At 44.5% G+C, this 23,939-nt stretch overlaps 3 protein-coding genes across 6 annotated transcripts in view; all 3 read left to right on the top strand.

Annotated features, from left to right (window-relative positions):
* Window positions 1-23,939, top strand: part of ATP8B4 (ATPase phospholipid transporting 8B4 (putative)) — a 352,146-nt gene that overhangs the window by 93,731 nt on the left and 234,476 nt on the right. For all 4 annotated transcript variants that reach the window (XM_068275401.1, XM_068275402.1, XM_068275404.1 and 1 more), the window contains exons 5-7: window positions 11,083-11,196; window positions 19,364-19,462; window positions 21,680-21,741. In XM_068275401.1, the coding sequence (XP_068131502.1) occupies window positions 11,083-11,196; window positions 19,364-19,462; window positions 21,680-21,741 (275 nt within the window). The remainder of the gene's footprint in view (window positions 1-11,082; window positions 11,197-19,363; window positions 19,463-21,679; window positions 21,742-23,939) is intronic.
* On the top strand, window positions 13,426-15,604 carry LOC137560749 (lamina-associated polypeptide 2, isoforms alpha/zeta-like). Its single transcript, XM_068271899.1, has 2 exons — window positions 13,426-14,041; window positions 14,135-15,604. The coding sequence occupies exons 1-2, from the start codon at window positions 13,979-13,981 to the stop codon at window positions 15,602-15,604; spliced, it is 1,533 nt and encodes a 510-aa protein (XP_068128000.1). The 5' UTR covers window positions 13,426-13,978.
* Window positions 15,052-18,847, top strand: LOC137563215 (uncharacterized). The gene is made up of 2 exons (XM_068275406.1): window positions 15,052-16,103; window positions 16,458-18,847. Exons 1-2 carry the CDS (start codon window positions 15,839-15,841, stop codon window positions 18,089-18,091), a joined length of 1,899 nt encoding a protein of 632 aa, XP_068131507.1. The 5' UTR covers window positions 15,052-15,838; the 3' UTR covers window positions 18,092-18,847.

Genomic DNA, 23,939 nt, shown 5'->3' on the forward strand with positions numbered 1-23,939 from the left:
AGACCGCCTCAAATGCCCACAGAACTTCCTGGCCTGCTTCAGGACATTCGCTAAGCCAGGGTACTTTGCCACAAATCTTTGAAACACTAGATTCATGACATGTGCCATGCAGGGTATGTGTGTCAGCTTCCCCATATGCAAAGCGGCAAGCAGATTGCTGCCGTTGTCGCACACCACGTTGCCTATCTCCAGGTGTTGCGGGGTCAGCCACTCATCCACCTGTTTCTTAAGAGCAGCCAGGAGAGCTGCTCCAGTGTGACTCTCCGCTTTGAGACAAGACATGTCTAAGATGGCGTGACACCGTCTTACCTGGCATGCAGCATAGGCCCTGCGGAGCTGGGGCTGTGTAGCTGGAGAGGAGAACTGCCACTCAGCCAAGGAGGAGGAGGACAGCGAAGAGCATGTAGCAGGAGGAGAGGAGGTGGCAGGAGACCTGCCTGCAAGCCGTGGAGGTGTCACAATTTGGTCCGCTGCGCCCTGCTTGCCATCGTTCACCACCAGGTTCACCCAATGGGCTGTGTAGGTAATGTAGCGGCCCTGCCCGTGCTTGGCAGACCAGGCATCCGTGGTCAGGTGTACCCTTGACCCAACGCTCTTCGCAAGAGATGACACCACTTGCCTCTCAACTTCACGGTGCAGTTGGGGTATGGCCTTTCTCGAAAAATAAGTGCGGCCTGGCATCTTCCACTGCGGTGTTCCGATGGCCACAAATTTACGGAAGGCCTCAGAGTCCACCAGCCGGTATGGTAACAGCTGCCGAGCTAACAGTTCCGCCACGCCAGCTGTCAGACGCCGGGCAAGGGGGTGACTGGCCGAAATTGGCTTCTTCCGCTCAAACATTTCCTTCACAGACACCTGACTGCTGCTGTGGGCAGAGGAGCAGGAACCGCTCAAGGGCAGAGGCGGAGTGGAGGAGGGTGCCTGTGAAGGTGGAAGGGAGAAAGCGGCAGAAGCAGATAATGCACCTGATGGAGGAGGAAGAGGAGAAGGAGGGTGGCTTTGCTTTTGTGTGCTGCTGCTGCTTTTGCTAAGGTGGCCATCCCATTGCTGTTTGTGCCTTTTCTCCAGGTGCCTTCGTAAGGCACTTGTCCCTACGTGAGTGTTGGCCTTTCCACGGCTCAATTTTTGTTGGCAGAGCGAACAGATGGCTTTGGTCCGATCTGAGGCACACACATTAAAAAATGTCCACACCGCTGAGCCACCCTGGGATGTGGGCACTATGGGGACCTCAGCAGCTGATGCTGAAGGGCAAGTTGGCTGGCTGTACATAGGTGGCGATACATGGTGCTGGACTCTGCCACCAGCTGTTTCTGACGAAGAGCTGCCCCAGCTTCTTTCAGCAACTTCTCTCCTCCTACTACTCTCTGACTCCCCCTCTGAACTGTCCCCCTCTTCATCTCCTCTATTGGGAACATACAGAGGATCCCTATTACCGTCATCATCGTAGTCATCCTGCCCAGCTTCGCTTGCCTCAGACAAATCCAAACTTGCACCTGTGAAGAAACGCGGAAAAGCCGCCGTCCCTCAAGGTGAGGCGGCTGTCTCCGCGTCCAGCATGGCGTCACAACGCGGAAAAACCGCTGCATGCCGCATAGGCAGAGCGGCGGAATCCGCATTGGGAACAGCGGAATCCGCATTGGAACTGGATACATTGCAAGACAGTTCTAGTGTGGCTGGGACTGATAGTCCACCAAGATTCAGACTTAGTCCACCAAGATTCAGACTTACACGCGCGCGAGCACAGAGGCAGAGTTTAAATAGCAGTTAGAAGGGTGTCGGCTGACCAGCTGGGTCAGCTGACAAATTCCACTGCTCTCATTGGACCAGCAATTAGGGAGGTCCTGGAAAGGTCCTAGAGTATATATACTGCTGGTTGTTCACTTGCTCTTTGTCTGGCGTGCGATCACATATGTGGGAGCACCCAGATCCGTAGTCAGATCCGCAAGTGTGCCGGGACCAGCTGGAGCTGTAATCCTACACTTAGCTAGATTATTGATAGCTAAAGTACTAGTTTGATTGTGATTATCTGTTATGACTTTTGCCTGCCTTGACTATCCTCCTGAACTCTGACCTTGTACCTCGTTATTTCTGATACTCTGTTGCCGAACCCCGGCTCGTTCCTTGACTCTGCTTCTGCCTCCTGATTTTGTACCCCGATATATCTGATACCCCGTTGCTGAACCCTGCCTGTACTATTGATTCCGCCTTTGCCTACTGATCTTGTACTTTATCTGTCCGTGTGTATACGACCTGGCTTGTCCGACCTCGAGAACCGACCTTACTGTTAGAGGCGGTTCCTCGCTCTGTTAGCGACCCTTCCTCCTGAGGGTCACTTCCAGACATCCTTCCTACTGTCAGTCTGACTCCTCCCGTCTTGGAGAGCTCAGGTCTGCGGAAGGAATCTGTGCAGTACTCCTTGCCTGCACTGAGGCCTAGTCCTCAAAGTGTTACTGTTACACCCAAACACTACACTCTACTCAGGTGAACAGAGGTTAGCTAGTATATCGGATTATCAGTGATACTGCAGATCACGTATAATCTGGTATACATCTGTATTCCCAGCGATTCTGCAGATCACTGGTAATCAGATCCTCTCTGTGCTTCACCGATCGTTACAGCACCATCAGTAGGTCCTTCATCCTCCTGACACGTTACATCCATAGTGTTGCCGCGTAACTCAGACATATGAGCTGGTGAAAATTCATCTGGCTGTAACAACAATGGCTGTGCATCAGTGATTTCACCACTAAATAATTCTTGCGAAGTGTCAAATGCAGCGGAAGTGGTGCTAGTAGTAGCGCTGGTGGCTGAGCAAGATGAGGTGTTCTGTGTCGCTAAATACTCAACCACGTCCTGACAATCTTGGGAGGTGATGGGACGTGCCTTCTTCCGAGCACTGTACTGTGGGCCAGGTCCACACGAAATTACATTTACACGACCTCGCGCAGACCTGCCGGGTGGCCTTCCTCTGGCTCTGGCACTACCTCTTCCTCTACCTGTTTTGTCCATATCGGGTATGCACGGAGTGGTATATCAAACTAGGTAGGTGGGTTCACTTAACTGCACAGGTATGCGCACTGATGCGGTGGGTTCACTGAACAGAACAGGTATACAGTGGCGGGTTCACAGAACAGGTATGCAGTGGCAGGTTCACTGAACACAACAGGTATGCAGTGGCGGGTTCACTGAACAGGTATACAGTGGCGGGTCCACTGAACAGAACAGGTATGCAGTGGCGGGTTCACTAAACAGAACAGGTATGCAGTGGCAGGTTCACTGAACACAACAGGTATGCAGTGGCGGGTTCACTGAACAGGTATACAGTGGCGGGTCCACTGAACAGAACAGGTATGCAGTGGCGGGTTCACTGAACAGGTATACAGTGGCGGGTCCACTGAACAGAACAGGTATGCAGTGGCGGGTTCACTAAACAGAACAGGTATACAGTGGCGGGTCCACTGAACAGAACAGGTATGCAGTGGCGGGTTCACTGAACAGGTATACAGTGGCGGGTCCACTGAACAGAACAGGTATGCAGTGGCGGGTTCACTAAACAGAACAGGTATACAGTGGCGGGTTCACAGAACAGGTATGCAGTGGCGGGTTCACTGAACACAACAGGTATGCAGTGGCGGGTTCACTGAACAGAACAGGTATGCAGTGGCGGGTTCACTGAACAGGTATACAGTGGCGGGTCCACTGAACAGAACAGGTATGCAGTGGTGGGTTCACTAAACAGAACAGGTATACAGTGGCGGGTTCACAGAACAGGTATGCAGTGGCAGGTTCACTGAACACAACAGGTATGCAGTGGCGGGTTCACTGAACAGGTATACAGTGGCGGGTCCACTGAACAGAACAGGTATGCAGTGGCGGGTTCACTGAACAGGTATGCAGTGGTGGGTTCACAGAACAGGTATGCAGTGGTGGGTTCACAGCACAGGTATGCAGTGGTGGGTTCACAGCACAGGTATGCAGTGGTGGGTTCAATGAACAGGTATACAGTGGTGGGTCCACTGAACAGAACAGGTATGCAGTGGCAGGTTCACTGAACAGGTATGCAGTGGTGGGTTCACAGCACAGGTATGCAGTGGTGGGTTCACAGAACAGGTATGCAGTGGTGGGTTCACAGCACAGGTATGCAGTGGTGGGTTCAATGAACAGGTATACAGTGGCGGGTCCACTGAACAGAACAGGTATGCAGTGGCAGGTTCACAGAACAGGTATGCAGTGGCGGGTTCACAGAACAGGTATGCAGTGGTGGGTTCACAGCACAGGTATGCAGTGGTGGGTTCACAGAACAGGTATGCAGTGGTGGGTTCACAGCACAGGTATGCAGTGGTGGGTTCAATGAACAGGTATACAGTGGCGGGTCCACTGAACAGAACAGGTATGCAGTGGCAGGTTCACTGAACAGGTATGCAGTGGTGGGTTCACAGCACAGGTATGCAGTGGTGGGTTCACTGAACAGGTATGCAGTGGTGGGTTCACAGCACAGGTATGCAGTGGTGGGTTCACAGCACAGGTATGCAGTGGTGGGTTCACAGCACAGGTATGCAGTGGTGGGTTCACAGCACAGGTATGCAGTGGTGGGTTCACAGAACAGGTATGCAGCCAGACAGGCACAAGTTAAGCCTAACTAATCTTTCCCTGAGAGACAGTCTGCAGCAGCTCGCCCTACTCTCACTAACGCAGGCAGCACACGAGTGACCGTAATGGCCACCGCTGCCTGCCTTATATAAGGGGGGTGGGGCTCCAGGGGCTAGTGTAGCCTAATTGGCTACACTGGGCCTGCTGACTGTGATGTAGAGGGTCAAAGTTGACCCTCCATGTGCATTATGGGGCGAACCGAACTTCCGCAAAGGTTCGCCTGCGGGACGCGAACGCGAACCACTGAAGTTCGCATGGAACCGTTCGCAGGCGAACCGTTCGGCCCAACTCTAGTGGCAGGGACAGAGGTGGGGGAGCGCACAATTATTACAGGCTGAAGGTAAGTAGAAGGCTAGCGACAAGGAGATTGTCGCTAGCCTAGCGCTTTTTACATGGGGGCACAGCAGACCCCCGGGGAAACTAGAGGCGGCAATATAGAGACACAGAGGCATGTAATTATGGACAGAACATGCCTCTGTGTTCTCTTAAAGAAGATCTGTGGTGAATTTACAGCACATTCAAATACACATATTACTGTTTCCCCCATTATTTCACCTATTTTCGCCACTCCCTGCTACCAATAAATAAATTAATAAAATATAATTTTTAAACCTTTGGGCAAGATGGCTGCAATGTAAAGTGCTTCCAGGTCAGTACACAGTCTCCCTGTACTGCTGTGCAGGAGAGGTGAGCTGGTGGCCTCTCTAGTAAGGCCACATCTGGAATATGGAATTCAGTTCTGGGCACCACATTACAAAAAAGATATTGCAGTTTTAGAGCAGGTGCAGAGACGAGCAACAAAATTGATACGTGGGATGAAAGGTCTCAGTTATCGAGAAAGGTTAGATAAACTGGGTTTATTTAGTCTAGAGAAAAGACGCCTTAGAGGGGATCTAATTAACATGTATAAATACATCAGAGGGCAATATAATACCTTGGCGGATGAGCTTTTTGTCCCTAGGCCTTCTCAAAGGACTAGAGGACATGATCTGCGCATGGAGGAAAAACGTTTTAGCCATTTATTTAGGAAAGGGTTCTTTACAGTTAGAGTGATTAAGATGTGGAATGCATTGCCACAGGAAGTCGTTATGGCAAACTCTATACCTGCATTTAAAGGGGGCTTAGATGCTTTCCTTGCGTTGAAAGACATCCATGGCTACAATTGCTAGGTAATGCCTAATGATGTTGATCCAGGGATTTTATCTGATTCCCATCTGGAGTCGGGAAGGAATTTTTCCCTTTAGGGGCTAATTGGACCATGCCTTGTAAGGGTTTTTTCCGCCTTCCTCTGGATCAACAGGGATATGTGAGGGAGCAGGCTGGTGTTGTACTTTATACTGGTTGAACTCGATGGACGTATGTCTTTTTTCAACCAAAATAACTATGTAACAGTTATATCACAGATAACCTGTAGGGTCAATAAGCCTATTAGTATGGTTTGTGATGTGATGTGACAGCTGAGCTGAAGCCACAAGAGGCAGATCTCCCTCCCCCTGCTGTCTGGAGCTTGCAGAAAGGTCAGGGATGACTCATCAGATGACATGCAGCAGGGGGAGGGAAGAACAGATGCTAGACTGTCTGCCTCTTCCTGCAGCACAATATTCCTCTAACTAGATGAATAATTAGAAAGGAGTAGGAGAGAGACAGCACAGCTCTTTCTACATGAGACAGGGAAAGAAAGATTAGTACTTATAAAAGGAACATATCAACTCATTTAAATTGCATTTTAAAAAAGGGCCACAGAACCCCATTAAAGCGGAATATAACCCTGCATTTCAACTTTGCTCTAAAACATTATTTACAGTATATTATATGCAACCAGCATTTTTTTTTTTTTTTACTAGACCAGCATTGGAAGGGTTACACAGGGCTTTAAAGTCCCTGGAGATTTTTGCAGACGCATCCGAAGCTGAGTTAGATACTTTTTGTTTACACAAATGTATCTAAGTGTTTATTGTGACTCATCTCTCTCACAGAGAAGGAGTTGGAAGACAGCCAAAGAGTGTGTAACATTTCTAAATATATACATATAACTAAATAGAATGTAACTATCTGAACCTCTGCTCGGAACTTAAAACCTCTGTGTTTAACCCTTCCAATGCTGGTCTAGTAAAAAAAAAATGCTTTTTGCATATAATATGCTGTAAATAATGTTTTAGAGCAAAGTTGAAATGCAGGGTTGTATTCCGCTTTAAGATATAAAATACTTGCCTCTGGTTCTCTTTAAGGGCCAGAGACTGCTGATACACAAAATCTTTTATCATGTTTTAATGGATTGAAAATAAAGATGGACCATTGATGGTGCAGATCGTGTGGAGTTACTGCAATTACTTGTTACTCCAAGATTGATCTCTGCACATCTCCAGCCATTGGTGCAGAAGCATTTGCCAAACAAGAATCCAGCATGTGTACAGTCAACCCCGATCTCCCTCAGTGCATTGGTGAGGAATCTGCCTGGTGATGATTGTCTTGACCAAGAAAAAGCTGAAAGCATTGTTCTATTTACCCTGACCTCTCCGTCGTGTGCTACGCTGGTGGCCGTCCTATCCCTTGATAGCAATAAAATGCATCACTAGCCTGTAGGCTAATTATGCATCTGTACAGACTCTGCTTCTGTCACCTGACGGATCCAGTTCATATTCCTGCCGGACAACAGTCCTCTTGTGTCTGTATGAAACTTAGTTAACCAACGTTGCTGCACCAATGGATTTGTTGTGCAGGGACCACCCCTGGAGTCACAGGGAAACTTCAGCAATCTTCAAAGGTCCGCACCATCCAGTATTCAAGTTTCTTTATTTATAGCTCTTAGTAAAAAGACATTAGTAAAAACATGTCTGCATGATGATGACACACAGGCGTTTCGACCCTTCTTTCTCAAATCATTGCAGAGTCTGACAGTCCATTACACATCACACATCTTTTATAGGTCTCAAGAGGACCTGATGGAAGACTTACAATTTGCATATTCATGAGTGAGATCTACCAATCCCAAACTATGATGTGAATATAGTAGCAAATTTAGATACATTCTCACAGCAACATATTAATCACAGTTAAAATCAATTGTAGTTTTCAATTTTCTTGCATCACTGCAATTACAATAAAACATCTCTTTTATTATTCAGAATAGGCATACATAATTTAAAACACAAAATTATTGCATATTAAAATGAGTCGTCACGTCACGTTTGAAAATGTACAACAGCCATTGTACATTTCCATACATGAACTGTAACTGCTCATTTTATTATTATACAATCATTTTGTGTTTTAAATAATATCTCCCTATTCTGTATTGTAAAAGTGTTTTGTTTTTTTTAAATTATTATTATTGTAACTTCTCTGAAAGCCATATGTTGTTTTTATCCGGTTGTCATTGTAACGATCGGTGTCAACACCCAGAGAGAATCTGATTATTGGTGATCTGCAGTATCACCAGCAATACAGATATATACCCGATTATGGATGATCTGCAGAATCACCAATAATCCGAGTATGACTAACCTCTGGACACCTATATAGTGTGAGTGTTTGGTGCAACAGTAATTACTTTGAGTAGGACCACCCGAGGAGCAGGTGGTCCTTGGCCATATGAGAAATACCTCCCTCTGGGAAGTGTGAAGACCTTCCAGCAGCCTGAAACTTCCAAAGGGGTGGAGCCCCAGGCTGAATAGCAGGAAGGCCCTGTGGCTAAGTGACACCTAGAAGGTGGGCGTCACAAGCAGCACTGAGAACTAATCCCTCAATAGAGAGTGATAGCTTGCAAGGTCGGGCAGGCTAGGTCGGCAACACACGAGCAGATAAGGTACAGAGACAGAAGGCTGATTCGGTAACCAGGGACAGGCAGGGTTGGCAACAGGTAATCAGATATGCGTAGGTACCGAATCAGAAAGCAATAGGTCATAACAGATATCAAACAAGGCCTAGTCTTGGGTGTGAGGTCCGTGGTCTCAACACCCTGGAACTAGTCTGAAGTATAACACAATAGTAACACAGTATCCCTAGTCTTTGGTGTGAGGTCCGTGGTCTCAACACCCTGGAACTAGTCTGAAGTATAACACAATAGTAACACAGTATCCCTAGTCTTGGGTGTGAGGTCCGTGGTCTCAACACCCTGGAACTAGTCTGAAGTATAACACAATAGTAACACAGCATCCCTAGTCTTGGGTGTGAGGTCCGTGGTCTCAACACCCTGGAACTAGTTTGAAGTATAACACAATAGTAACACAGTAGTAATCTGGCTCAGTGTGAATCCCCAGGTCCTCCTGGTTCGAACACACTGTGAGATCTGACTATGGTCTTAGTGCTTTCACGTAAGTGTTCGCAACGGCAGACAACTTGAGACTGACCAGCAATAACTATATATAGAGCGGCGCTCCCCGGCGCCACCCATCGCTGATCAACCAATAGCCGCCCGCTCTGAGATCAGCTGACCAACCTGGTCAGCTGATCCCTCTTCGTTTGTCATAAAGGTTCCGCCTCTCAGCGCGCGCGTATTCCTCAATCTGTGTGCACTAGAAGGCCCAGTGACATCAGACGCACGCCGCCGCGTGTAAACCGCTGAGCTGAATGCGGAACCAGCCGCCTCACTGCCAGTCCGCGCGGCGGCTTTTCCGCAATCTATTACAGTCATATAATTGAGTTGATAAGGGGAGAGTAGTTAGCGCTATTCATTTTTGTTTGAACAAGAGGGTAGTTTCTTTACTTTTAATACCGAAATAAGACTATGGGATTCCAGGAAAATCCAATTAGGACTGTAGATACAATTGCTTATCTAATCAGTTTATTTTCACTTTAAGTGAACCTGAGGTGAAAATAAACTGAGGTAATGAACAATTGCATTTATCCTACTATGCCTAAAAATTACTTTTTAGATATCCTATGGTTTTATTTTGTATTTGAACAATTACAAAGTAAAAAGAATGCTTTATTGTTTCTGCTCAATGGCAGCCTATTACATGTCCCAGAGTTAAAGTACATGGACTATTTACTTTTTTCTATCTCTCGCCTGCCCTCAACAGTTGTATTTTGCCAGGAAAACTTTTATGGCTGCAATTTGCCTATCAGTGAGGTTTACACTTTCTTGACTGAAAATTAACTCTTTCAGGCAGCAAAAGAAAAACAGCCTGGTTATTAATATATTTTACACTGTACATACACATTTAGCCCATTATGTCACATGTTGCCTAGAGTACACTTTAAGGTTTTCTTTAATGAAGCCTGTGGGGAGAGGAATATGAAGGCCGACATCGTTATTCTCTATCCAGCTCCTTTTCTGGTCGTTTGGTTTGGTAGTTCTCAGTCACACCAGACCTACCTTCTCCAAATAATGATTATAAACCTAGAAATAATGGTTTTAAATTAAATTATGAAACTGTTGCAGTAAAACATGTAAGCTTTATGGGTGAACATGTGAAATTAACAGCTAGATAGCCAAATCATTTTATTAATTGTATGTGATTGCTGAAAAAAACTTTAACATTCAAGTAATGTATTTCATATATGTGATTTAGTGCAGTGAAATGGGTTCAGGCTGTTTCATCTCAGCATTTTATGTTGTGAAGATTGGCCACTTTAGGGTATCCATTACTCTGTGATCTTGAGAGATGTATTTACACAGAGAACAAAACTTCCCTTGTACTGACATAGAGAAGTATTTTCTCGCTGTGGATTTTCAATGTGCTGCTTTGTCTCCCCCTGCTGTCCTTACACAGATCTTGTTAAAGTTTAATAAAACTCTCACCTAACATTCAATAAAAATGGGGTTTCCTACTTTTTATCACCCATTCAGTTACCATATTTGCTTTTGTGCACAAGTAAAATCGCCTGTTTACAAATTACAAGTTCCCAAAGTACAGTTTATCTGCTCTAAATGGCTGCCATTGCATTTTATTAATAGATTTTAATATAGAAATCCAGAGCTATCTAGTGATAATTTCTCATATGTCTGCTTGTGAGCTCCAAGCAATTCCATTTCTGCACATGGTTTGGCAGAACTAATTGTATCAACCGAGAAATGTAAACAAAAGATGTTATCACCTCTTCAGATGCGGATCATAAGCTGAAGGAGCTTTCCACTGCAAAACAAAGTGTTGTGTTTAACTGTTTGAATGCTTCGGGTTTTTTTGGCAGATTTACTTTCCAATCGTTTTTCCAATCAATTTTCGATTGTTTTTCTGATTGATTTCCATTCGCTTCTATGACAAAATCGTTTATAAAATGATTGAAATGAGAGTGGACCTGTCGGAAATGATCTATCGAGCCATCTAACTGCCAAATAAACTCATGGTGTATTCCCAGCATAAGGCTGTAAGTGAACCTTTAGAGCAAAGAAGAAATGCTGAGTTTTAGGCCACTTAAAGAAATGTAATTTGGTTTGCGCAGCTTTCTTTTTTTTTACTATAATCAACCTGTTTTTTCCTTTGTTTCTAGAATAATGCCATCAAGACTTCCAAATATAATATACTCACGTTTCTGCCTATCAACTTGTTTGAACAATTCCAGCGAGTTGCCAATGCATATTTCCTTTTCCTCCTGATATTGCAGGTATGTTCTTTAATGTCATAGTTTTATGTGAAGGTGGGTTTAAATCCCACATATACAACTTTATTCTATTCTATTCCATTTATCCATTTCTCTCTCTCTGTCCATCTACCCTCTAGCATTTGTAGTTTGTTTTTATTTTACAGTTATGTTATTCTTGTGTGTGTTACTTTATGATAATTTAATTTTGTGCATCTGAAATTCATTTTCAGGGACTTTTTTGGATCGGTACAGTGTGTAAACCCTTGTAGCTGGATCAGGTCTTTTGGGCGTCATTACTGGCAGGTGTTTCAAAGATGCCAATGTTCGGCAATATGGCCCTTAGCCGGTCATTTGGCTGGTCAATGCGAGTAGTAGCCGACAGGCTACTACATAGAATTTCATTTTAGTACCCGGTCGTAAATGATTGTCTATTAGTATCAGTAATTTTGGTGCCCAAAAGTAATACAGGTTAAGCACCTTGAGGGAGTGGGGTGTGTGTGTTAAGGTTAGGCATTAGATGGGGGGGGGGTTTATTTAGGTAACTCCAGGGTGGGAGTTACATCTGAGCACTTGTAATCCTGTGTAGAACTGCATTCTTGTGATAGCTTCTTATGCCTCAATGACCTCCATGTAATAGGGGCCATTATTGTCAAGGTCCAGGACATACCACCTTTCTAGCTTTTTAGAAGTTTATAGTACCGGTACTTTATACTAGCATCTATTTTCTCCTCTCCCCATCTCTAGATCCAAAGTAACACAAAAAGACCTGTTTATAAAGCTTGGGAAAGCCTATCTCCTATTTTCTTTCTTTCTATCTTTCTCCTTCTCTCCTTCCTTCCTTCCCTCCTGTGTATCCAAGCCAAAGGTCAGGTACAAAAGCTTTGTGAGGAGTATGGCCCTAATCAGTTTACTGACAAGCCCTTGTTGGTACTCTTTGGAGAGTCCACGAGTGTCAACGGGGGTCTGGAAGAAAGCGAGGGATGCCTCATTAGTATTTGGAGGCTTCTCTCTCTGTAGGTAAGTATTAGGGTTTTTTTTTTCTAAAGCTTTTTTATGGGGCAGTAAATTTACGCTGTTAAGCAAACTGTACCCCGACAACTTTACATTGTATCAAAGTGTCATATCTTCAGTATTGTCACATGAAAAGATATAAAATATTTTTAAAATGTGAGGGATGGACTCACTTTTGCGAGGAACTGAAGATGTCTTACCAGCCTTTGGCCCAAAGCATTGCCATCTGTGGAAAAATCACAATTCTGCCCAGCTAGTTTTGAAGCATCAATACAGAATAGTAATACAATGTTCAGTCCAGTCTGTTAGCACCAGTTTTTCAAACTGTCTGCTGTTTTCAGGCCTCTCAAACGTTACAATTTCAGATGCACTTTTTAAAAGGATACCTGAAGAGGGATAAGGAAGCTGCCATTTTTATTTCCTTTTAATCAATACCAGTTTCCTGGCAGTCCTGCTGATCTTTGACTGGAATAGGGTCTGAATCACACACCTAAAACAAGCTTGTGGCTAATCTAGTCAGACTTCAGTTTAGTAAAATATAATCTGCATGCTTGTTCGGAGTCTACGGCTAAAAGCATAAGGCCCGTTTCCACTAAGGCCAAATTTGTCCCGAATCTGCAGCATTTCCCTGCAGGCAAGATGCATGGGGGAGCGCTGCCTATGTGGCCAATGACTTGCATTCCAAATCAAATGCCTTTGCGAATCTGGACGACATGCTGCAGATTTCTGCAACATGCATCCGAATTCCTATGTATGGCACAGAGCTAAGTGATCTGGATGCGTGCTTGCATCACTTCAAGTGCCGGTGTGCATCCTGCAAGGTGCACGCTGGGTAGTGAAAACTAGCCCATAGAGGCAGAGGATCAGCAGGACAGCCAGATAATGTTCAGTGTTAAAAGAAACAAAATTGGCAGCCACAATATCCCTCTCAGTTCAGGTGTTGTTAGCGGTAATCACGAGTCATGCTCGGACGGAAATCCGCAGCTCAGAGCAGTAACCCCGAGTTGGATCCATGGGAGGTGTGTAATGTGCAGGGCTGATGAAGATCTATCTACCGGTATGATTTTTAGTGTCTAAAAGTGTGTGAGGGCCTGTTTCCACTATCGCGAACCCGCATGCGCTGACACCATACAATTTTAAACCTCTTTTCAATTCAAGAATTGAAATCAATTTCCCAGAACGTCTCAGGACAGCAACCCTGAGACATGTCTCCCTCCACATTCACTGGACAGGAACTAGATTAAACAATTTGCATAATTAGGTAGGCAGGGCACACACATGTATATATATATCGTTATGTCCTTACCCCCTCAGTTGTTTTCCTGTCCAGCAGGATGCTAGATGTAGGGGGTAAGGCTGGCCACCCATGTGAGTCCACAGGAGCCGCGGCTGGTGTGATCCCCTTTGTCGGCGCTGGCTAGTTGTCTCAGCGCGGGGTCATGCTACACGCACTGGCCTCTCCCCCTGTGCTGTGTTCGGAGGACAAGCGGCGTCTGAATCCGGAAGTTGCCCGCCCCAGGGTCACGTGACAGGCGCCTCACGTGACCGGAAGTCGGAAAGCCGGAAGCAGGAAGTTCCTGACCCGGCGTGCGTTCCAGCGGCCATTGCAGCATGGAAGTCAGCGTCTGCTGACACATCACACTCAGCTGCAGGGGATTGCCTGGAGGAACGCTAAGGGGATTACTACAGCAGGTAGGAATTAACGTTTGCATAATGCAAGAAGGGTTGGGCATTAAGCAATTATTTAAATCAGCTATTAAGCTGATGTCCTAGTCTCACTTTGTGTTTGACTATGGAGGCTGCCGGTGGATCTTCCTCCCAGGGCTCTGTGGAGACAAGTTCCGTACCCTCTCTGGTATGTAACATTGTGGTAATTGTTTACATATCCCTTAGGAGGGTTATTAGGCTTGGCTGAGCTAATGGCTGGTATTTATTTGTTTTATTACAGCCTAAAATGGAAAGATCAGATTCCAAATCTGGGTCAAGACAAGACAAAGCTGATAAGCCTGACAAGCCTGATAAACCTGATAAAACTGACAAGACTACACCACATGCTGGTTCTAAAGCAACACATAAATCGGGGAAAAAATGTGCTATATGTGGAAATTATATGTCATCCTCTTCAAAAGTATTATGCCAAGATTGTACTAAAAAGGTGGTTAGAGAAGAAACCCCCACTATGTTAAAGGAGTTAAAAGGATGGATTAGATCTGAAATTTCGTCTGCTGTGCAGACTATCAAGGTTCCAGAGGTTGCAGTATCTAATGTACAAATGCCTTCAGTGCCTGCAGCAGTCTCTGCAGCCCCGGCAGTATCAGATATCCCAGGTCCTTCAGGTTCAGTTCCTATAGGGGACCCTACTTTAAAAAGGAAAAGGAAAGATGACGATTCTGAAGATTCAGAAATGTCAGAAGGGGAATTGGATATTTCATCTCTGGAAGAGATACCCTCAGAGACTGAAAAATCTGCTGAAAAAACTGTAAAGAATCAGAAATTTGCTTTTTCCACTGACTTTATGAAGGAGTTATTGGCAGCCATGCATGAAGCCATGGGTATTACTATAGAGCAAAAGACTTTATCTCCATTAGATCAGATGTATGAAACATTGTCAGAACCCCAAGTGACTTTCATCCCAGTGCATAGTAGTCTTAAGGGGATTATCAGGAAAGAGTGGGATAATCCAGATAGGAGGGCTTTCTGGCCTAAATCACTAAATAAAAGATATCCTTATAGCCCTGAAGACCAAAGGTTTTGGGGGACTGCACCCAAACTAGACCCATCTCTTTCTAAAGTATCCAGGAGATCAGATCTTCAATTCGAAGACTTTGGTAGTTTAAAAGACCCTATCGATAAGGAAATGGACAATATTTTGCGGAGGGCATGGGAAGCAGCATCTTTAAATTTCAAACCCTCTATTGCATCTACAGCGGTAGCAAGATCTTTAAAAATTTGGTTAGTAGAAGTCCAGTCTCAGATAGCCTCAGGGGTATCTAGGGAGGAACTTTTGAATTTTTTCCCAAAAATTTTACATGCAACAAACTATCTATCAGATGCAGCTGATGATTCAGTCAGACTCACAGCAAGAACCACAGCCCTAGTTAATTCTGCCAGAAGAGGAATCTGGGTGAAAACATGGCAGGGAGATACCTCATCTAAATCAAAATTGTGTAGTATTCCATGTGAAGGGGGCTTGTTATTTGGAACCAAGTTAGAAGAAACACTTGAGAGGTCCGCTGATAAAAAGAAAAATTTCCCATATAAAAGAAAGATTTTCCGCCCTAACCGTTCCTTTCGTGTTTCAGGGAAAAGCGAACAGGAAAACAAGGGGAACCAGAGAAGAAGATGGATTCCCAACAAGTCCCAGCGTTCCAAACCCAGTACTCCATATACCTCTACAGGTCAACCAACAAAACAATGACGCCAGAATTCCAGTGGGGGGCAGACTAGCTCATTTTTTCGAACAGTGGCAGTTAAAGTTCGAAAACAAGTGGTTACTGAACATTATTCTCCAGGGGTACAAGATAGAGTTTATAGCCCCACCACCATCTCAATTCTGGGTGACCCCTTCCCCAAGAGCTCCAGTTCAGGCCCAGGCCCTCCAGTCAGAAGTAAGCTTACTATTGGAAAAAAGGGTTATACGGAGAGTCCCAAAATGTCAAGAAACACTGGGGTTTTACTCCCCAGTCTTTCTAATAAAGAAACCTCAAGGGAGTTACAGGTTCATCTTAAACCTAAAAAGGCTAAACACCGCAGTAAGATACAGAAAGTTTCGGATGGACAACATCCGCTCAGTATTGAACCTACTACAAGACAGCTCCTATCTGACATCATTGGATCTAAAAGATGCGTATTTGCATGTGCCGATTCATCTGGAATCACAACAGTTCCTGAGATTTGCGGTGGTGTTAGAAGGAGAGGTAAGACACTTTCAGTTTGTCGCCCTTCCCTTTGGGTTATCATCGGCTCCATGGCTATTCACAAAAATCATGGCAGAAGTCTTGGCAGGGCTTAGGCTTCAGTCTGTTCAAGTAATATCTTACCTGGATGATTTACTTATCTGGGGACCTTCTGTTGAGTTAGTGGGATCCCAGACTCAGTCCACCATAGACTTCCTTCAGACATTGGGGTGGTTAATTAATTGGGAAAAATCGTCCTTTCAGCCTCTCCAAAAGATGGAATTTTTGGGGTTTGAGATATGTACTACAAATAAGAGACTTTTTCTACCTGACAAAAAATCTTCCTTGTTGTTAAAGTCTGTTTTCTCTTTTCAGAGTCTGAAAACAATATCCTTGAGGAAAGCGATGGCCTTATTGGGCACAATAACCTCATCTTTCCCTGCAATACAGTGGGGTCAACTCCACTCCAGAAGTCTCCAGAGTTGGATCCTATCAAAGTGGGACAAGCATCTCTCCTCCCTGGACAAGAGAGTGATGATTCCTTGGAGTGTCAAGCAGTCACTACTGTGGTGGACGGAGCCACAACATCTGTCAACAGGGAATCTTTGGGAGTTTCCAACCCAGTACATCATAACAACGGATGCGAGCTCTTGGGGATGGGGAGCGCATCTGGACTCTCTGACAGCTCAGGGACAATGGTCAAGCCGGATCAGCAACAGGTCTTCGAACAGCAGAGAGCTGCAAGCAGTCTGGGAAGCCATACTAGCATTCAAGATACAGATATGGAAAACCCACGTGACGATACGTACAGACAACAGTACAGTGGTGGCATACATAAATCACCAGGGAGGCACAAGAAGCAAGTCACTGCAACAGCAGGCATCAAGGATTCTGCATTGGGCAGAGCGCAGTCTCAAGTCTATAAAAGCGGTTCACCTGAAGGGGACACTAAATTGCCTAGCAGATTACCTGAGCAGATGCAGTCTGTCCCAGGACGAATGGAGTCTCAACGACCGGGTGTTTCATCAGTTGACAGAACACTGGATTGTTCCTCAAGTGGACTTATTCGCCAGAAAGAGCAATGCGAAATGCCGGATGTTTTGCTCTCTTTGTCCCCAAGACGAACCATGGGTAGTAGATGCCTTCTCGATCAGCTGGAGCCATCACAGAATGTACATTTTTCCGCCTCTACATTTGATTTCCAGAGTACTGAACAAAATCTATCGAGACCAGGCGGAAGCAATCTTGATTGTCCCGTTTTGGCCAAAAAGACCGTGGTTTGCTCTGCTACAACGATTAGCTACGGATCATCTGATCCTTCCAGATCAAGAGGACCTGTTAACTCAGGGACCAGCGGTGCATCCCAATCTGAGCCTTCTTCATCTTTCAGCATGGAGCCTGAATGGCGAATACTGAAAAGTAAGGGATTTTCTAATAGGTTATCGGAAACACTGTTACAAAGCAGGAAGAAGGTGACGCGCCAAATATACTCTAAAGCCTGGAGGGTATACAACAATTGGTGTGAGGCGAATTCTAGAGATACTGGTCATTCCAATTCAGTTTTAGAATTTCTTCAAGATGGATTCCAGAAAGGTCTAAGTAGTAGTACATTGAAGGTACAAGTTTCAGCATTAACAGTCTTTCTTGACAGAAAATTGGCAGAGGAAGAAGATATCATCAGATTCTTCAAAGCACTCAGGAGGATTCGACCTACAATCCATAGTAGAGTGCCATCTTGGGATCTGAACACTGTGCTACAGGGGCTATGTGAGCCACCCTTTGAACCATTAGTGGATAGTTCTGATAAACTTTTAACTATCAAAACTGCTTTTCTTCTAGCAATAACGTCAGCCAGAAGAGTGGGGGAATTGCAGGCATTGTCAATTCTCGAACCATATTGTGTTATAAGTGACGACAGAATTACACTTCGTCTAGATACCTCCTTCCTACCTAAGGTTGTTTCGAAATTCCACAGATCTCAAGAAATTTTTTCTGCCTTCCTTTTGTAATAACCCTTCCAATCAGAAGGAACAGAAGTTACATTGCCTAGATGTTAGAAGATGTGTTCTGGAGTATCTTCAGCGCACTAAGTCCTGGAGGACTTCCAATGCATTATTAGTATTATTTGCCGGAAAGTTCAGGGGTAAACAGGCCTCAAAATCAACCATAGCCAGATGGATCAAGCAGGCTATATCTCTATCTTATGCTCAACAAGGCAAACAGCTGACTTCGGCGGTCAGGGCTCATTCTACCAGAGCAGTATCAACTTCCTGGGCAGAGAGGGCAGGAGCATCAGTTGAGCAAATTTGCAAGGCAGCCACCTGGTCAAGTCAGAACACCTTTGTGAGACATTATAGGCTAGATGTATTGTCTAGTGCCGACTTAACGTTCGGCAGAAAAGTGTTGCAGGCTGTAATCCCTCCCTAAATATTATTTCTTGTTTTTCATCTCAGGGTTGCTGTCCTGAGACGTTCTGGGAAAGCCCAAAATTACTTACGGTAATTTCTTTTCCAGAAGTCGGAAGGACAGCACCCTTACTACCCACCGCTATTCTTATTAAAAGTTATTGGAAGCATCATTATGTGCGGAGTCTTTTTTATTAACTGAGGGGGTAAGGACATAACGATATATATATACATGTGTGTGCCCTGCCTACCTAATTATGCAAATTGTTTAATCTAGTTCCTGTCCAGTGAATGTGGAGGGAGACATGTCTCAGGGTTGCTGTCCTTCCGACTTCTGGAAAAGAAATTACCGTAAGTAATTTTGGGCTTTTTCTGACTGATTGTAACATTTTAAAAATCTGACCAATGTACCACACACATATCCAACTTTTCACCAAATGTGAAAAAAAAATTATTGAAAAGTCTGAAAAAATTGCTTGGTTCTTTGCATCAAGAAATTGACAGTCTACCCTACACCATTCAATTTTCATAAAAATTGATCAGAAAAATCCAACACTCCTGATCTTTTTTTATCGAAGAAAAAACTTTCAATTTTTCTTTACAGCCAATCGTTTTTAGTGTATTCCCATTGGATCATTTTATTGTATTGTGTGTGGCCATTTTTAGCTGTAGGAGCAAGGGAAAGAATTTGACTGTAGTTCCACTCTATTTTAGATGTTAACAATTTTGTTAGTTAGGGCTCTTATAACATGGATAGTATTTTTGCCATAGTATTATCTGGCTTTTTTTTTAATTGTTTGATTAATGTGCACCTTTTGTAATGTTTTAGTATGTTGCAGTTAATGAATAGTAATTATTTTGTGTTTTTCATTGTAGCTAATCCCAGAAATTTCTTCTTTGTCATGGTTTACTACCATTGTGCCTTTAGTTCTTGTACTGACCATCACTGCTGTTAAAGATGCCACCGATGACTATGTACGTATTAACGTTAGCATTTTTGTCGCATTTTGGCTTATAGATTATTTACAGCATACTCCACAAGTCTATTTTTGTCTTTGCCTTATGTAATTTCATTTCTTCTAAGACAGGAACCAAACTAAGGTAATGTATCACCCAAGCTATGCAAAATGCCCTTTATTTACTATAAAAAAAATAAAAAATAAAGTGTCTGCCAACATTAACACTTTGGATCTATGTCAAACGAGTTTTGAAGGGACCATTACTTTACTAACTGACCTCACTATCTGCTAAAGATTATGTGGTATAAATAGATATCCTTCCCCCAAAAAATAGGACATGTAAAGTATATATTTTCAGGCATGCTGATTAACTAGGTGGAAAATATCACAGTTAAGTGTGCTACACCCAATATCGTGCTTCTTTTTCTTACTCCAGGTAACGTCTCCTAGGGTTGTACCCTACCAACTAGCCTAACCCCAACCTCAACCATAGTCTAACCCCACTGTTGCCCAACACTAATTCTAACCCCATCACCGACTGCAATCCTTAAATACTTGTTATGTTATCTTTGTGCCCAACACCTCCCCTAAAATTCCTAATTGGAACCTTTGTTATCTGTGCCAAAGCTACACTGTGTCCTAATCTATCATGGACCCTAACCCAATATTATTATCTTATTGATAACACTAACCTGGCCCTAAACTGACCTAATGTCTACCACTAACCCCCTCCAACCAGGGTACATTTGAATTCAGCCTGGCTAGTTTGGCATTCCATGTTCCCAGTCCTAAAACTAACATTCCAGTTGATGAATACCCTCAACGTAATGTCTAACCTTAAAGGGATACTGTAGGGGGTCGGGGGAAAATGGGTTGAAGTTACCCGGGGCTTCTAATGGTCCCCCGCAGGCATCCTGTGCCCGTGCAGCCACTCACCGATGCTCCGGCCCCGTCTCCGGTTCACTTCTGGAATTTCAGACTTTAAAGTCTGAAAACCACTGCGCCTGCGGTGCCATGTCCTCGCTTCCCCTGATGTCACCAGGAGTGCACGGTGCAGGCACAGACCATACTGGGCCTGCGCAGTACGCTCCTGGTGCCATCAGTGGGAGTGAGGACACGGCAACGCAGGCGCAGTGGTTTTCATACTTTAAAGTCTGAAATTCCAGAAGTGAACCAGGGGCGGGGCCGGAGCATTGGTGAGTGGCTGCGCGGGCACATGATGTCACTGGGGAACCATTAGAAGCCCCGGGTAACTTCAACTCATTTTCCCCTGACCCCCCTACAGTATCCCTTTAAGTCCCTCCCTGACACCTACCTTTAAACCTCACCCTTAATATTAATGGAATTTATTTTGCTTTAACGCTATCAACACATATAATTTTTTTGTATTTTATTGTTGTGATTTGTTTCTTTTCTCATATTTGTTTATTTAACTGTTGCCAGAAATCTACAGGTGTTTCTGTTAATCTGCATTTACATTTTGTGTGATAGGAAGCAGTGGTAATAGAAGACTGTAACTATAACAGGCTAAAGTCGGTATTTGACTATGAAATCTCCGTATGCACTGTAGTGTGGCCTAGCATTACTGATGGTACAGTGTACCTGCAATTTTGTAAAGCCATTCTGTAGTATATGAAAACATACGCAAATATTAGTATATTTTGTGTATATGGAGATCGAATTACTCAAAATCTAGAGAAGCTTATCATCTGCACAATAAATATTACTGCAAGTTGCCACTGGATGGCACCATAGGATTTATCGAAATTAATTTATCTAGCAATAAATATTTTAGGTAAGAAATTGTTACGAAATATTAATTCTATCATCGTTCTGTTAAGTAATTATTTAAATTTTAGCAATGGGCTAGTTATCGGGTGCAACACTGTAATATTTTTCTTGCACTTTATAGAATTTTGTACATTTCTGCAGATATGATTTGGATATACCAAAAATAAGATATCACGTTATATGTAATTTGTATATTCAGTGTACAGTCATAACAATATTGTAGTTGAGATTTTTAATGGTGAAAACTGAATATCATTTTTTTTGTGTTGATTGAAAATCTTATATTACAAAGGAGTATACTGTATGTGTCATGACTTTAGAATGTAACACATGTGATATTATGGTGCACTCGCAGTAAACTTGCATACAGTACGCCTCATTTATTTTAGTTACCTGTATGTAGGTACAGCCATCTTACATTAGCATTTTTCTGTTTCTAAAGTTTCGTCACAAGACTGATAATCAAGTCAACAATCGGCAGTCTCAGGTGCTTCTCGGTGGCAGGTGAGTAAAAGAAATGTTATTATATTGTCTCATTTTATGGAGGGGCCCTGTTAAAGAGACTCTGAAGCGAGAATAAATCTCGCTTCAGAGCTCATAAATAGCAGGGGCACGTGTGCCCCTGCTAAAACGCCGCTATCCCGCGGCTAAACGGGGGTCCCTTCACCCCCAACCCACCCCCCGCAAAAGTGTGTCGTAGAAAAAGTCGCTGGCTGTCTCTTCCTGGAGGCAGGGCTAACGGCTGCAGCCCTGCCTCCAGTCGCGTCTGTCAGCGGCGCATCGCCGCCTCTCCCCCGCCCCTCTCAGTGAAGGAAGACTGAGAGGGGCGGGGGAGAGGCGGAGATACGCGCTGACAGACGCGCGTGGGGCAGGGCTGCGGCGGTTAGCCCTGCCCCAACCAGGAAGCGCTCCCCCGGTGTATCGAGGGGGATTTGGGGGTGAAGGGACCCCCGTTAAGCCGCGCTATAGCGGCGTTTTAGCAGGGGCACACATGCCCCTGCTATTTATGAGGTCTGAAGCGAGATTTATTCTCGCTTCAGACTCTCTTTAAGCTTGGAGGTGTAGTCTCCACAGTCAGTATGCAACACATAAGCTGACGTGAAGGAGGTACACACACCAGCACAAGGAATCAGGATATCCCCAGTTTAGTGGAGGAGAGGACTGACTCCAATAGGAGATTGTGGTGCACAGAGCCGGTGCAGATCCGAACAGCCACAAACAACACTTTCGTAATAACGTCTCAGCGCAAAGTAGCGCTGAGCGCATAAACCAGGACTGAGGAGATCAGGACAGATAGACAGAATGAACGCTTGCTTAACTAGCCACTACTTAGTGACAGCAAGCGTCCACAATAAAACAGACTGGAATGAGGCAGCCAATGCGTTTGCAGCAATGGCGTGCCTCACAAAGACAGGACAGGATAGTCAGGAAATAGCAGGATCAAGATAGATGAACGTAACACAGATAAATATACAATAAGTATGATTTCCTAGCGTATTACAATTACAGCTATCAATGAAACTATTTGTAACGTCTGACTAACATATGTATATATCGGCAATGAACCGATATATGACATAAGCAGGAACACTGACTAGAACTGGAGCAATACAGGGAACAGGACTCAGAAGGATTCGCTATCTCTTCGCAGAGATGAACGCAATCCGCAAACAGGACCAGGAACAGGATAACTAGCTCAGTGTGCTGGAACGCTGACTAACGGAACACAGGATATAAACAGTTCGTGTACGTATATATCAGCGACACTGATGTATCAACGTAACACGAATACAAGAAAAATAACAAAATGCGCAAGTATGCGTATATATTGGCGATGAACCAACATATGACACAAGACAAGCAAGTAACAACTTCTAGAACAAGAGCAGAACTAGGAGGACTCGCTGACCCCTTCGCAGGAGTCAGCGCAGTCCACACGGACCAGGAACGAGGTGGGGCACGAGCAGAGTAACAGATAGAATCTGAGACTATGGTAGCCCATGAGGCATTGCAGGAAGCAGTTCTTTATACTGAGGTCATCCAATGGGAGCAGAGCTGCAGATTCCCACACAAGTGAATGGTAGTTAATCACAGGCTGATAGCAGGAAAAGGCAGACAATGATATGCAGCCTGCAGGAAAGGGATTGCCCCTTCATTGCAGCAGACAATGTTTGTTTACACAAAAGCATATTAAACTGTCATTAACTTCAGAGCGACTGCAGATGGAATCAGCAACTAGTTTAAGTGCAAACCAAACTATGCAAGCAAATGCATGTAATGACATTAGAACTGCTTGGTTTGCAATACCACTGCAGCCAGCAGTAAACGCTGCAGACATGATCATAACATTACCCCCCCCCCCCCCCTTAAAAGCGGATACCAGACGCTTTTCAAAACTGAAATTCCCAACAAAACAATCTGACTGATAATTCATGATGACCGGGACAGCCCGGCAAGACCAAATTCCAGAATCAGTCCCCACAAGACTGGACCCATCAGAACCAGAACCTACAGAACCATGCCCGTCAGCACTACAAGCCTCAGTGTGATACCCATCAGAACCACGACTTCCAGAAAAAAGCCCCCAGAAACTCTCTGAGCGATACCCACCGCCTTCCCGGGACTGTCCAAAAACGCCAAAGCCTTTGCAATGCCCACCGGAACTGTCCCTACCAACACAAAACCCACCGTTGAACCAGTCC

The sequence above is a fragment of the Hyperolius riggenbachi genome, chromosome 3 (genome assembly GCF_040937935.1).
Source record: "Hyperolius riggenbachi isolate aHypRig1 chromosome 3, aHypRig1.pri, whole genome shotgun sequence".
In the NCBI taxonomy this organism is placed as follows: domain Eukaryota; kingdom Metazoa; phylum Chordata; class Amphibia; order Anura; family Hyperoliidae; genus Hyperolius; species Hyperolius riggenbachi.